At 40.5% G+C, this 16,093-nt stretch overlaps 3 protein-coding genes across 3 annotated transcripts; all 3 read left to right on the forward strand.

Annotated features, from left to right (window-relative positions):
- The first annotated feature begins 1,940 nt into the window (after nucleotides 1-1,940).
- On the forward strand, nucleotides 1,941-3,601 carry LOC116397331 (blue-sensitive opsin-like). The gene is made up of 5 exons (XM_031872705.1): nucleotides 1,941-2,383; nucleotides 2,478-2,646; nucleotides 2,725-2,890; nucleotides 3,045-3,284; nucleotides 3,377-3,601. Exons 1-5 carry the CDS (start codon nucleotides 2,005-2,007, stop codon nucleotides 3,476-3,478), a joined length of 1,056 nt encoding a protein of 351 aa, XP_031728565.1. The 5' UTR covers nucleotides 1,941-2,004; the 3' UTR covers nucleotides 3,479-3,601.
- A 1,337-nt stretch (nucleotides 3,602-4,938) lies between these two features.
- Nucleotides 4,939-7,834, forward strand: LOC116397270 (blue-sensitive opsin-like). Its single transcript, XM_031872574.1, has 5 exons — nucleotides 4,939-5,410; nucleotides 5,520-5,688; nucleotides 5,767-5,932; nucleotides 6,318-6,557; nucleotides 7,609-7,834. The coding sequence occupies exons 1-5, from the start codon at nucleotides 5,032-5,034 to the stop codon at nucleotides 7,711-7,713; spliced, it is 1,059 nt and encodes a 352-aa protein (XP_031728434.1). The 5' UTR covers nucleotides 4,939-5,031; the 3' UTR covers nucleotides 7,714-7,834.
- Nucleotides 7,835-12,422: 4,588 nt separating this feature from the next.
- LOC116379737 (red-sensitive opsin) lies at nucleotides 12,423-14,729 on the forward strand. The gene is made up of 6 exons (XM_031841735.1): nucleotides 12,423-12,575; nucleotides 13,293-13,589; nucleotides 13,702-13,870; nucleotides 13,957-14,122; nucleotides 14,212-14,451; nucleotides 14,543-14,729. Exons 1-6 carry the CDS (start codon nucleotides 12,473-12,475, stop codon nucleotides 14,639-14,641), a joined length of 1,074 nt encoding a protein of 357 aa, XP_031697595.1. The 5' UTR covers nucleotides 12,423-12,472; the 3' UTR covers nucleotides 14,642-14,729.
- The last annotated feature ends 1,364 nt before the right edge of the window (nucleotides 14,730-16,093 follow it).

A 16,093-nucleotide genomic window follows, 5' to 3' on the forward strand; every position in this document is an offset into this window, starting at 1 on the left:
TGTTCTTAGGCCTACGATTCCTTTTTACTGTCACATAATCAGTCAGCGCTCACGCACATATGTGTATAGCTTACCCAGAGCGAGCGATTACAGCAGCGGGTTAAACAGGTCAGTGGCACTCAGACAAACACCTCGACTTACCTTTCTGAGCTGCCGGTAATGGTTTACACACGGTAAGAGTCTTAGGAAGCGGCTGAGCAACTGAACCTTAACAGTCTAAAGAGATCATCATGTAAAATCCTCACAATTGACGTGGATCAAGGATAATGGCAGCTGGGGGTGGAGGTTTTTCAGGAGGTGTACATAAGTTCTCAGTGGTATAAGCATCCCAACAGATCAGCGTGTGAGCCTTTTTAACGGGACATCTTCTTGTGTCTTATACATCACATCTATCAACCTACATTTCATCGCCATATAGACAGCTGCTGGAAGGGATTTGTTACAAATAAAATAAGAAGTCTAAGCAATAAAAATTATACAGAAGTCATAAAATCATATCTAGAGTTTTACAAGGTTATTTTATTGTCATACTACAACAGGGTTGCACAACGAAATGCAGATTGTAGTCCCATTTTGCTTCTCAAGAAAATGACAAAAACTATATTATGGAGGGTGGAGGATGAAATAAGGAGTGTCACAGCCAGAGGACGGAAGCTGTTTTAAACATTACAATTGCTATGTTTTTATTCTAAATGTTCTAAAATCTAAATTGTATTCTTATTGCTTGTGTCCTCAAGTTATTTAAGATGGCAACATATACAAAACCCTTTTAACCTGCTAAAAAATCTAAATGATGTACAAATACTTTCGAATTGATGGTTGAAAATATATTTTTTCAATTAATGTAACATATAAACTACATCTCTTCAAGTTTCCTTTTAGGTTCAATATTTCGTTTGTCTACCTAATGAACAACTTACTTTAGATATTGCTCAACAAACGTAGGGAGTTTTTACAACACACCTGTAGTAAAAGTGTGTTCAGAATACTTTAGTATATCTCCTCTGGACCTTCCTGTCTAAGTCCTTTATTACAACCCCCTTTCAAAATAAAAGGGTCAATTAGGCCAAATTCCTTTGCATTGCCTTTTTGATTTAGATATTTGGCACACCTTTAATGCTATATGTACTGACATAAACATGTATTCACCCATGAGTGAATGGTGCCCAAACTGGTTCAATCGGATCCAATCTGGAAGGAAGACCATTGTTTTTTGAGTCAGCTAATCCAGTCATCAGTGCTATTAGAACTGCTAATCACATTCAGGCTATCTTTGGGTAACCTGCTTTTTGCTAGTATTAGGATGGATGTTCTCTACTCATTATCGTATCAGGATCAAAGACGGATTACTCTGTGTTGAGCATGGATCTCATCACAAATCAGAGCATTTCTATTTTTCCACATCAGAATCAAACATTGTCAGGCGTGCTTGCGTTTGAGGTCAACTTTGAGGAAAGTTCTGTTAACATCTGCTTACTGTTATGGAAGTGGAGCTATATGTGACGATAAGTCTGCACTAACCGTCTGAAAGGCCATGACGGGTTCTGCATTTTCTATTGGATACAAACGTATGTAATGAACAACATCTTACACAGTGAACAGCAAATATTGGTTTCTGCAGCTCTACTTATTGTGTGTGTCTCAATGTACTGTATACCATTGCGTTTGACCTGAAATAGCATCTAGGTGATGAGATAAAATCTGTGTTATGATTGATCCAAAATCTTGTACTGGCTTCTAGCCTGGTTTTAATCCATTGTGTAATGTGTCTGTAGATCGTGCATTACTTCCTATAGTGCTCTAATCTCCTCGACTATTCTTGGGGGTTACAATTTACTGGATCAATTATTTAATCATTAAATTACTGAAAGATTCCATCAGACAGCCTTATAAAGGGGCTCCTTTAATCTGTAGTAGACTACCATAGCCATAGAGCAGGAGACGCTGAGCTGATTATCACATGAAAAGCAAATTCAGATTTTCCTTCTTCACATTCGGGTCAAAATGAAGCACGGCCGTGTCACGGAGCTTCCGGAGGATTTCTGGATCCCCATCCCTCTGGATACGGACAACATCACGTCTCTCAGCCCCTTCCTGGTCCCCCAGGACCATCTAGCAAGCTCAGGCACCTACTATGCAATGGCCATATACATGCTTTTCATATTTGTTGTGGGCAGTTTCATCAATGCTCTTACGGTTGCATGCACCATGCAAAACAAGAAGCTCCGGTCCCACCTCAACTACATCCTGGTGAACTTGGCCATGTCGAACCTTCTTGTGTCCGGTGTGGGCTCCTTCACCGCCTTCTGCTCATTTGCATCCAGATATTTCATCCTCGGACCACTAGCATGCAAGATAGAAGGTTTTATTGTAACGCTTGGCGGTAAGACAAACTTTGAAACACATTGTATGAGATTGTGACACTTGAGTTTTGATGAGGTAAAACATGTTTTTATTCCTACATTATGTCATTCCAGGTATGGTAAGCCTGTGGTCTCTTGCTGTGATAGCTTTTGAACGATGGCTGGTCATCTGCAAGCCACTTGGTAACTTTATTTTCAAGCCCGACCATGCTTTAGCCTGCTGTGCATTCACCTGGGTGTTTGCACTGATTGCCTCAGTTCCTCCACTGGTCGGATGGAGCAGGTCAGTATTACATCTGCACTGATAGCAGGGATGCAAAGCTGGTGTGCTCACTCATTGCTCTTGTGTTTATCTCTCCAGGTACATCCCAGAAGGCCTGCAGTGCTCCTGTGGTCCAGACTGGTACACCACCAACAACAAATACAACAATGAATCCTACGTGATATTTCTCTTCTGCTTCTGCTTCGCTGTTCCCCTCGCCACCATTATCTTTTGCTACACCCAGCTCCTTTTTGTACTGAAAATGGTGAGGCAAAGTTAAAAAAAAATGAAAACAGAATTAAAGAATGTTGTTTGGCCAATAATTGTGTAATACTGCTACTTAACCATTTGGCGCATGTACCACTAAACATGAAGAACCCATAAGTCATGAGACTTGGCTCACCTTTCTCCCTCAACAGGCAGCGAAGGCCCAAGCAGAGTCTGCTTCCACCCAGAAGGCAGAGCGGGAGGTGACCAGGATGGTGGTTCTCATGGTGATGGGCTTCCTGGTGTGCTGGTTGCCTTACGCCTCCTTTGCTCTTTGGGTGGTCAACAACCGTGGGCAGCCTTTTGACCTGAGGTTTGCTTCTATACCGTCTGTGTTTTCCAAGTCCTCTGCAGTCTACAACCCGGTCATCTATGTTCTCCTCAATAAACAGGTCAGTTGGATGTCCCGAAATGTTGAAAACCCACTACAGGTATGCTTTATAAGGCTTATTTTAAAATGTATTTTTCCTTTGATGTCTCTCAGTTCCGTTCATGCATGATGAAGATGCTGGGGATGGGTGGAGCTGATGACGAAGAGTCGTCGACATCGTCAGTGACCGAAGTCTCCAAAGTTGGGCCTGCTTAGACTGAACATTAAGACCGTTAACTTCTCTGCCACTAATGATTGTGGATTGTAAATAACAGTAAATGTACGTGTGTTTTGTTCATATGAAAAAAAAATGTATATGCGATTTAAATAATAAAGAAATCCTAAATAATCTGCAAAGTGAAAAATAAAAAAAATAATACGTACTTCTACTGCATATGGTGTCTGTATGTTGTGGATACTGAGAAACAACACAGTCACTGGTTTGGACTGCAGTTTCTTGTTATGGGTGTGTTGTGAAAGTAGCCCATTATTAACTGTGGAATTCAGATATGCAATGTGGGGAAACTAACATTATATTGGTTTCTGTTAAGGATGTTTTAGTTTTTTCTAAAGCTACTGCTGCAGAGGTGACTGATCATTTGTGTTAATATCACTGTTTGATTGTGTTGCTTTGAATGTCCCTATGCAGTTCAACGAAAGCTTTTCCATTTGTTCATTTCTAATTCATCCTCCCGTCTCTGTAATATCACAGGGGAGGCCCCTGATACAATGATGTAAACCTCTCCTTGTTTGCTTTGGGTTGTTGGATTAACAGAGCTACCGGACGGTAAGCATCTTCTGCAATTACACCGTGTTCAAAACATCTTATGCACTCTTTAAGGTCGAGAAAGGAGGCAAAAGGCCAGAAAGGTAACACAAAGCAGCTTGAGTTAAACCAATAGTGTGGATTACAAAGGGCTACAGTGCATGAGATTAGAATTAATGTAATTGGAAACCAGATTATCAAGCAAAGACCTGCTGCAATCTTCCCTAAGAAAGTGGGATTAACCTGCTTGGATCAGTTTTGATGTTAAGAGCAAGTGTGCTTGTGTACATACACAAGTGCACCGTGTACACATTTATATGCTTGTGTGTTCCTAGATTCAGATATTTGTAGATAATGTTGACATGATCGACCAAATCTTGAAATTCTTGTTCACTGACCAATACGGTGATGTTCTTAACAGCCGGATGTGTGTAACTTTCAGCATTCACATTCATAATTTAGATCATTGTCTTGCTTACCATGAACAACAACTTCTTACAAAGATCTACTGTATCTCTTAAACTGCTGTTAGATAAGCACCAACGCAGGCTTTCCAACCATTAGCTTGTGCAAGTGTGCTTCGTGTATTTTCCAATGACACGAACACTAAATACAAAATTTGTAGCATGTGCTGTTGTCTTTAACGCGTGGCAGACGTTGTCCTCAACCCTCGATGCCAGCTGTAATGCAAGAGTCGTCTGCTGCACTTTTTTCAAACATGCGGGTTGGAAACTACTTGGCAGCGCTGCCAGAACTGTCAACCGCTAAATGACTTAAACCAATCAATGCAAACCCGAATGAATCAGTCAATTATAGTCATTTAATCTTTTGATGTGCACAAGGGACATCCTGGGAACCTTTATAAAAGTCAGTCCTCCACAAAAGCTTAACAAGACGTTAGGGACACAGACTTCCCAGTATTGAGATCTGTCTCTTAAATAGTTTATTCTTTTTTCTTATTTTATCATATATGTGACATAGACGAAGCGACAACACCGTCTAAATGAAAGCAAATCGTGGCATGGAGCTGCCAGAGGACTTCTGGATACCCATCCCCCTGGACACCAACAACATCACGTCACTCAGTCCTTTCCTGGTCCCCCAGGACCACTTGGGAAACTCGGCCACCTTCTACTCCATGGCAGGATTCATGTTCTTCACATTCGTGTGTGGCACTAGCATTAACGTCCTCACCATTGCATGCACCATCCAATACAAGAAGCTCCGGTCCCACCTCAACTACATCCTGGTGAACTTGGCCATGGCAAACCTTCTTGTGTCCTGTGTGGGCTCCTTCACTGCCTTCTGCTCATTTTCATCCAGATATTTCATCTTTGGACCACTAGCATGCAAAATTGAAGGCTTTATGGCAACGCTTGGCGGTAAGATTTGTACTGTAGTTTCAAAATAATAAACTAATTCCTTTTGATCATGCCTTTCCATTACTGGATTTTGTATTACTTGTATAATTGTATGTCCATCTCATTTCAGGTATGGTAAGCCTGTGGTCTCTTGCTGTGATAGCTTTTGAACGATGGCTGGTCATCTGCAAGCCACTTGGTAACTTTATTTTCAAGCCCGACCATGCTTTAGCCTGCTGTGCATTCACCTGGGTGTTTGCACTGATTGCCTCAGTTCCTCCACTGGTCGGATGGAGCAGGTCAGTATTACATCTGCACTGATAACAGGGATGCAAAGCTGATGTGCTCACTCATTGCTCTTGTGTTTATCTCTCCAGGTACATCCCAGAAGGCTTGCAGTGCTCCTGTGGTCCAGACTGGTACACCACTAACAACAAATACAACAATGAATCCTACGTGATATTTCTCTTCTGCTTCTGCTTTGCCGTTCCCTTTGCCACCATTGTCTTTTGCTACAGCCAGCTCCTTTTTACACTCAAAATGGTGAGACAAATCACAAAAAACATCTTCAATTTGATAACATAAAACTTAAATGTAGTTACTTTGGTTCACCAAAATGTTTTTGTTTTGAAAAGATGTAATTTTATCACTAAAAAAGTCTTCTTAGAATTGAACAGCATTTATATTTAAAGGCACATCATCTTATGTCTCAAGGCCAAAGTATCATTTGACTGACTTATCTCAAGACTGTGCAAATTTGAGTCGATACATGTCGATGTGCAGTCCTTGTGAAGCAGTCCCATCAACAACGTGGTTCTGACAGGCATGGTTCGGAAAATACTGAACACATGCAGTCATTGAAATTGCCGGTGATACTACTGGCTTTGTAAAAAAATCTTTGACCCAACTCACCTTTCTCCCTCAACAGGCAGCGAAGGCCCAAGCAGAGTCTGCTTCCACCCAGAAGGCAGAGCGGGAGGTGACCAGGATGGTGGTTCTCATGGTGATGGGCTTCCTGGTGTGCTGGTTGCCTTACGCCTCCTTTGCTCTTTGGGTCGTGAATAATCGAGGACAAACATTCGACCTGAGACTGGCGACCATACCCTCTTGCCTCTCGAAGGGCTCTGCGGTCTACAACCCTATCATCTATGTTGTCTTCAATAAACAGGTTGGTTAAATATTGTGATGAAGAACAATTTTAACGATGCTCTTTTTGCTTCATGCAAAGAAGCATGCGGGAAAACTGTTGGACTGCTGAAAATGTGCAAAAATAGTCTCTATGTTTCATGTGTGTACAATCTTATAATCTTACCTCAGTCTGAGTGCAACATTTTGTAATATGAGCATACCGTTTCCTCCTCTTAGCTTTTAAAGAGAAAATCCGTCACCTTTTATGTGGATGTCCAGCTAGTGCTAATATGTAGTCCACTGGAGAAATTAACTCCCCGGTGTGTACTATCTGCTTTCGGAGTGAATATCTGAGTCAGTCAAAGCACTGTCACATGTACATTGTCAAAGATCCTTGCCGTCTTTTACATCCTCTGCACTTATATTTTTGGCTGCCATTTTTGCTGTTGGATGTGTAACACAGGCAAAGAGAACAAGGTTTAAAGAGGTATTGCCCCCCAAAGTTACCAAAGCTGAAATAGCACTCTGTAGTTTTTCCGTATACTAAGTATGTTACTGTCCCGTCACTGGTATACTGTAAGTAACAACAACAGATTTAGCAGCTGCGCCCCAGAGACACAGAGAACATCACTAACAACTGCAGGTCTTTTTGACACTATCTACTTTGATAGCTAGAAATAAGGTTGAAAATCTGCAAATATTAACGTTGACAGACCATCTAGTAACTTTCAGGCTTTGAGTCAATGCTGTATTGTATTGATCCGATTATACTCTACTGCTGCAATATTTTTTTTATCAATTTAAAAAACATGTTAAATAATTTATTTATTCACTTTGCTATGTCATGTGTAGACAAATAAATATAATATATTTTAGTTTTTCAAAATTGAAACAGCACTGAAAACTGCTGCAGTTTGCAGTATCTTCCACAGTGCCCGTTTTGATAAAACCACTGGTGGGTGCCAAAGTAAATTTTTATATTTTATACATAATGCCTTTAATGGTATATCAGTTATCTTTATACATGATGATAAAAAAGATACCATATGTACATGTTAACTACTTTGATGATCTGTTTTTTTCCTTTTCAGTTCCGCTCATCCATGATGAAGATGCTGGGGATGAGTGGAGGTGACGATGAAGAGTCGTCAACGTCAGCGTCAGTGACCGAAGTCTCAAAAGTTGGGCCTGGTTAGACTGAACATCAAGACTTGACACTAATGATTGTGAATTGTATATAACAGTAAATGTACATGTATTTTGTCATATGAAAAAATATGACCGCAATGTTGCTAATCAAGTAAGAAATCATAAATAATCTGCAAAATTAAAAATTAAAAAAACAACAGTTGGTAGTAGTGGTTTGTGTCTTTATGTTGATGACATTCACTGGTTTGGAATATATATTGGCACATATTCACTGCAAAATGCAAGAAGAAAAGTTAAGTGGTGACATTGAAGTTATTTTTTATCTCTGCCAGGAGATTATGACATCAGTCGTGAGTGTGCATCTCTGTGTTTGTCCACGGCTAATCTCGCATACTTCTTCACCGAAACTGAATAATAATTTGGGTGCTCATTTATGGCTGCATGCTCAAGGACTTCTCGTGGTTGCAGTGACTCACACTTTCTCCAAACACCTTTTGTTGCCTGTTTGATACTGCCATTGACTGCCTGCTGACTACTGATTCCCCACCCTCTACTCTTAAACTCTTAACCGACACCCTGTCGATAGGGGCCGCAAATGGTCACACAGCTGAGTGCATCGCCACCGCCTTTGCCGCTGCTCTGCAGCCAGACACACAGTCATTCCGTGCCGTTTTATGAGACATCAACCTTACGTTTACAAGTGTATTGTCAAAAACAGCAGACGCTTGAGAGGCAATTACTGACAATGTTGGGCAAACACTACATGGGATCACCTCTTCAGATAGTTTCTGAGATTAGGGGGATGTTCTTGGGTCCATATGTAATGCTTGTCCCAGTAAAGAAAAGGTACATGTTCCCGCAGTGCACCCCCCCCCCCCACACACACACACACACGCACATTTCTGAACGCCCAAACATGTCCCTCACTGTGGATATTTTGAAACTAAAATGTGTTGCAAAACATCATCAGTGAGCTGGAGGGAGAATTTGCGGTAACATTTATTTTGACATTCAAGCACATGAGGAAAACATTTATATATGTTTGTTGGTTGTGTCAACTTGCACCAGGAATTAAATTAGGAGAGTATAGGCTTCAAATGGGAGAGTGGAAGCCCAGTCTAGCATTTGAAGCCCATCTGTGTATCTGCAGATCTTTCACATGCAATATCAACCAGTTCATTCATATGTATTCAAAATAGAATGTATCGGACACCACTGTGGTGTAAAAGACTGAGACAAGGCAACGTTCAGCCTACAGATGGCGCCAAACTGCCTCGTTCACACAGCAAGTACCGCGTGAACTGTTTACTGTAACCTTACAACTGTGAGTAAATCAGTACTGAAAAGACTGTCAAGGGGAGTAGGTCTTTTTGTTTTGATAGTACATCGACTAATAAATATATAATAGTATTATAAGACAATGTTCGATAACATATTAGACTATTATATTATTTATTATATTATAATTATATTTTGACTCGAGGTCTTCCTTCTACTGAAAACACTGCCAGACTCATATTAAATCCAGTCTGTCAGTCATTCTTACCTCTTGCCCACAATGTTGCAGGTACGCGGTTCACAAGTTCACTCGCCAAGCCGAGACTTTACCGTACAGAGTTCAGAGGATAACTTGGCAGACACACATATTTGCGAGCAGGAATGATTTTCTACATATTATACATAATAAAAGTGCAACAGAAACAAGATATATCATTGTGCTTTAAGCCAATAAGCCAAAGAGGGTTAACTGAATAGGATTACCCATTAATCTCTTTAGTCACACAAGTCATACTATTTACACTTCACAACGTATGTGCCCGAGTATTGTAACCAACTCTTGCGTTCATCAATATACAATATATATCAAACACAATACATCCAAACATATCAAGCTATGTTGAAAAGAAAATGCTGTGGAAGATTTTGTGCTCTTATATTTAGTTTTACATCTGAAAATTATGAATATTACAAGCAAACACACGTGGTTACATGTTGCCTGTCTGTCATGCTGCTGAGAACAGATGAAAATCAGTCAGTCGAATCAATACGTTGACACCGTTGCCTCTGGGTCGTAGGCCACCACGGGTCAGCTGTGCTGCAGGGAAAAGCAAAGGGAGAAACAAGACCACTCTTTTCATCACATCGTCCCTCAACAACATCTATGCACAAATCTGAGAACACGGATCATTACCTGATGTGAAGTGAACGCGATGGGGAGCAAAGGTGGACATGGTTCACTTCACACCAGTGTAATTAGGGCAGCAGACCACCTGCTATTCAGACAGCGAGCGCACAGACCAGACTTTCACACCAGCTCGTGGTGGTTCATGGAGATTCTCGTCGGTAGTCGGGAGCAAATCTGAGTTCTGCTAGTAGTGAACTTTTACCAATCACGAATAGTTCAGAACTAGCGGAATTCCAGACCTACCCTCGAAACATCACAGCATCACATGGAAAATAGGAATCAAAAAACATAAATATCAACCCCACCTCTTGGATGATATCAAGATACTGAAAGCAAAATACTCCCCCCTAAGACAATGCAGCAGTACTTCATAAACAATATTGAAAATACAAAGTTAAACATGAATAGACACATATTATTTAAATGAAGGAAAATAGTAGAAACGTTTACAGATTTCTTTAGTTTCAGGATCCATCTTCTCCTTGATCTGCAGTCCTGCAGTCTTAACAAATCTGCGAGCCAGCCACTTGAGCAACAAGTGGACTCGAGAGAAACAACAGATTAACATAAACTAGCAGCTTTTGTTGACCTGTGAGCCAAGCTGAACTGTTGCTCCGGAAAGATTATTGCGTTACGGAGTGAGCACGCCAGAAGTAATTACTCTGTGTTAATCTGTTTTACGGAAGAACCTGAACTGTCCGTATAATCTGCTTTGGTCTGCTGGATGAGAACTCTTCACCTGCGTCAACCCACTGCTGATTAGCGGTTCAACACTAAGAGGGGAGAACTTACTGTACAACATCATGGTCTCATGCTGAGCGGACTTTGTAATTGTGCCTCAAAAGTTCAGGACAGAAGGAAGGACAGTGATCATCACAGTCAAGCTCTCTAGAGAAAAACAATGTACTGACAAATTCAGATTGTTGACACTGGTTTTTAATGCCTGAACGTTTGTTGCTCCTACATCTCTTCTGCACATCACGGCCTCCTCCTGGCTGCATCCCACTGCCTCCCGGATCTGATCTCTCTCCAAAACTTTTGCATCTTTTGTACATCTCCGTTGTCTCTGCCTGATGAATTGCACAAATAAGGACAGTGGCACACACCATCTCTCTCCTCAAAAGCCTTCACGTCGTTGCCCTCGGTTGTACACGTTACAAAGTGACAGAAATTGTTTGTGTGAAGAATTAGACAGTTTAAGAGACAAGAGAAACCTAATTTGATGCACCGTCAACTAAAATAAATGGAAATTTTGAAAAATCCAACCATCAATGTATCATTTAAATCCCATTTTCAACTATGTTAGAAAGCAACATAAGCTTGCGGTAATAGACAGTAATTAAGAATGCAAGAGGATGCCAAATTCCTTAATCACTAGCTGCTCTGATCCGCTAAATGCACACTATCCTGTTGGGAACACCCCGAACTGGAGAGCTTTGGACTGACACAGCTGTCACCCAGCGTCATTTTGCCAAAAATATCTCAAATTCACAACTAATTACAAGTATCCTGAAGACCAGTATGTAGTGATCAAATATCCACAATGAAATATCACAGTATTTCTTTTAATGATATCAGCACCACGCTGCCTTGATTTCTCATTATTTCAGTTTTTATTTTGTTCATTGTTATTCAAGCCAATAATCCTGCCCCTCTGCTCACTGACTCAAGACAAAGAATGTGCAGGCATATCACTCCATCCTTTCAAAAGTGTTTTTTTTCGACAGCCATCCCTCAGAAATCGTGATGAGATACCCTCGCACCTTTGCCTTTAACACACGGATTATGACGTGACTTATGGGCTCAAAGCAGAGTCTAAAAACCCAACGTGCTGATGTGAACTCTCAAATCTGCCCGGCTTAAAGCTGTCTTACTTCCCTCACGTAAACCTGAATGGTGACTGACTATTATAGTTTGGCTACTTTTCGAATTAAGCTGCTTTAAGACTTGGCTGTCCTCTCATGCCCACCAGGGTCCGCATCTACAGAATGTACTTACCTGGACCACAACATCACACACAATATCAAATCAAGTTAACATGCACAGTTCTCCTGTGTTTGTCTTAGCTTCACAACGGATGCAATTCAAGATATTAGGTTTCCCAATGTGGAATTATTCCTCTTCATTTAAAAGTAAAAGAAAATAATTGTTTGCTTTGAAGCTTAATTTACCATTTGTTACACATACTCAGTGCTGCTTTACTTATTATTTCTAAATTGTTGTAGTTGTATAGAAAAAGACAATATTGGCTACAGCAGGTCTCAATGAAATCGAACGATGGCTGAACATTGACTTTTGTGTGTTAGTTAAAGGTCTGGCAACTAATTCCCATTTGAACGGCATGGAAGGCAATCCGCTTTCAAGATTATTTGGGCATTTTGTGTCTTAAGGTCATAAGCTAATAGTTTTAATTACAGTTCAAATAAGTTTGCCGGTGGTGGCTTTGACGCAGTATCACTGCCAAGCAGGACACCACAGATAACCTAACATCCTTATCCAATCAGAGGTCTACGTCTGCTTCAGAGTATAAAAGCTAAAGTCAGATGTGTTGCACCAGGCACCCAAGGAGGTTGCAAGTGACAAGAAAGGTCGACTGCTGAGGTCCTCCCTTTACGATCAGAATGACAGAAGAGTGGGGAAAACAGGCATTTGCTGCCAGGCGGTACAATGAAGACACAACAAGAGGATCTGTCTTCACCTATACAAACAGCAATCATACCAAAGGTACAGTATCATCATTCATCATCAGTTTTGTTGTAATTCATTGGGCAAGTTAACCAGAGCGAAATCTACACAATGTTTGCCAATAGAACCTAATTTAGATGTAATGATTCACTACCTTATTTTGTTGACTTTAAAGGTAAATTCACTCAAATGAGTAATCTTCAAAGTCAGTATGGTTGAATTTTATAGACTTAAAATAATTACACTTGGTAATTATTTTACATACACACACAGTTATGCAGGCATTTTATGTTTGGAGTTACAAAGTCTATAGATCATTTTAATTCATTAAATTTGTTATTTTTAATTGATTCTTTTATACCAGCAAGAACTAATTTGATAATGTTGCATGACATATTACAGATCTACATAATTACATACTTTAAAGATTTGTTCTGTCTCTTCACCAGAGATTGAGCTCTATCTCACATAAACATTTTGCTTCCAAGCCGCTACGCAAGACTGTGAACTTGCCTAATGTGAACGTTTGTGGTTAGAGGTTGTATCGTTGTAAATTCACATTGACAAAAGCTTTAGAGTTAAAACTACAAAACAAGAAAAACTTTCTTTTCATTCTTATTATCATTTAATACATAAATAAGGGCTGTCTCAGTCTTTCTAAGTCCTTACAAAAGAAGATTTAAAAAGAAGAAGATGTGGACTACATGACATTCTATACTGTGAAGCTAAATATGTGATTGCTTTTTGTTCTTTCAGATCCCTTTGAGGGTCCTAACTACCACATTGCTCCTCGATGGGTTTACAACCTTTCAACATGCTGGATGTTTGTCGTGGTCTTCCTATCAGTCTTCACCAACGGTCTCGTCTTGGTGGCCACAGCAAAGTTCAAGAAACTCCGTCACCCTCTGAACTGGATCTTGGTCAATCTTGCAATTGCTGATCTTGGAGAGACAGTTTTTGCCAGCACCATCAGTGTGTGCAACCAGTTTTTTGGTTACTTCATCCTGGGACACCCAATGTGCGTCTTTGAGGGCTACATCGTCTCAGTCTGTGGTAAGTGGTCACTGTGTTTTTCTCTTCTTTGATTGGAAGAAGGTTTCTCTGTGTAGCATATGTTATCAGGCTGAGAATGAACCTTTATTGAGTATCCTTATTCTTTACACAGGTATTACCGCTCTCTGGTCCCTGACTATCATCTCCTGGGAGAGATGGATAGTTGTGTGCAAACCTTTTGGAAACGTCAAGTTTGATGCAAAATGGGCCACAGGTGGAATAGTGTTCTCCTGGATCTGGGCTGCCGTGTGGTGTGCTCCCCCCATCTTCGGATGGAGCAGGTAGCCTATTATTTTTTAATCTTGAAAAAAACCTCACTGAGTTTTAAATGAATCAGAACAGTAAACTAAACATTTCCTTGCATCAGGTACTGGCCTCATGGACTAAAGACTTCCTGTGGACCAGATGTATTCAGCGGAAGTGAAGACCCTGGAGTCCAGTCCTACATGATTGTCCTTATGATTACATGTTGTTTAATTCCTTTGGGCATTATCATCTTGTGCTACCTTGCAGTCTGGCTAGCTATCCGTGCTGTAAGTGATCTTACTAACAGCATTATACTCTATATAAAGACAAACACCGCCTGGCTGAATCTCACACTGTGTTGATTTGTGGATCACAGGTTGCCATGCAGCAGAAGGAATCAGAGTCAACCCAAAAAGCTGAGAGAGATGTATCCAGAATGGTTGTTGTCATGATTGTGGCATATATTGTCTGCTGGGGACCTTACACAACTTTTGCCTGCTTTGCCGCGGCTAACCCTGGATATGCCTTCCATCCTCTGGCTGCTGCCTTGCCTGCATACTTTGCCAAGAGCGCCACCATCTACAACCCAGTTATCTACGTCTTTATGAACCGACAGGTGGGCACAACAGTGACATTGACACATATATCAGCTTCTCTATGTCCAAATCAGACATTTTTAACAAGGTTTTTCTCTCTCTCCCTAACAGTTCCGTTCATGTATCATGCAGCTCTTTGGCAAAGAAGCGGATGATGGCTCTGAAGTATCCACATCAAAGACAGAGGTCTCCTCCGTGGCTCCTGCATAAAGTTGTTGATATTCTCCTTTTTGGGAAAAAAAAATGAGAACCATTGTAATTTGTACAGTATATATGTATTGTTTCATTTATCTTTTTTTTTTTTTTTAGTAAATATAGCTTTCTGGCAAAAGACAAAAACAACATCAAAAAATACACAAAGCAAATGAATCATTATATGACTGGTCTTTTTTCAGATGAACATAAATATGAAGCATACTGAAAGTTTTCCTTTTGGTGACTTTTAAAAACTACCGGTGCAGAGATCATCAGATACCGTTAGAACTGGTGTTAATGTTACTGTTTAGTGCGAGGCCGTACAAACATTTTATGGGCTCAAAAAACTTTTAAAAATAGGGGTGTGGAGCAGCTCCAGATTGTATATCTTGGTGGATGTTTTGTAGTAGAACAGGTTAAAAAAACATGAGGGTTGACATAGTGTCAATCTTACAATGGCAGAAGTACTTGATTAAAGAAGTCAGAAGTCCAAGATCACCCGTCCAGATTCTCTTTATCCTCCCTCTGGGATTAAGTTGGCTGAGAAAGACTGCATAATTTTCACAACTGAAAACGAAATCGTTTTCTTAAAATATAATCCAAGCTTGGTAAATTGTTAACGCGGAAGAGCAGTGTATTGGCTGGAGAGAAACACAGCAATTCCACCCTCTAACCAATTTAGTGTTGAGGTTGCAGATTGCAACCAACTGAACACTCCTGCTTACCCCTTCTTTCCAAGCATGTCGGAGAACTAGCGTCTCCTTCAGGTAACATTAAAACAATAGTCAGTGTTTGGTTTGTCCATTCTAGGCTACTTAGAAACATAGAAACATAGCACTCTGTGAAGAGGATCCGCTCCATATGATATGATGGGCTCATTTTAAACGAACAAAAACACAAGGATACTGAGATTCAGGTGATTATACACTAATGAAAACATAGATATGAAAATTGTGCTACTAGATCCCCCATTATTCCTACATGCTGGTCCTTTAATGTAGCTTGTTAGCCTCTTTCTACCTTTTTCTGGTTCTAGAAAACAAGCTCTAATGCTCACGCTAACTGCCCCGCACTTAACAACAGAGAGAAAAGTTAGTGGCTAGCTGGTCAAAAAGGCACACTTGTAGACGCTAAAGACTTATATAGATTCCTTAAAAGTTGGTGGCGATCAGACCGGAGCTAACAGGGGAGTGCATAGGCTAGTTTTGTTCGTCAGATGACATAAATCTCCACTTCAGTGCTAATGTTGCTGTGTGACTATAATGTTTAGGAAGACAATTTTATACTAACGCGGTAGCGGACAACGTGTCAGGGCTGTGTTGGAGTTTCTCTGCCCCCTGGTGGCCAAAAGGTATAGATGCTACTCCGCATCATTTAAACTCAACCGGGAACCATGGGAATCTGAGCGCATTATAAATCAACATCTTGAGGGCAATTAAGAGAGGTCAGTATTCAAACAAATCCTAA

Source organism: Anarrhichthys ocellatus, unplaced genomic scaffold, assembly GCF_004355925.1.
Source record: "Anarrhichthys ocellatus isolate YVR2014 unplaced genomic scaffold, GSC_Weel_1.0 scaffold1, whole genome shotgun sequence".
NCBI lineage: Eukaryota > Metazoa > Chordata > Actinopteri > Perciformes > Anarhichadidae > Anarrhichthys > Anarrhichthys ocellatus.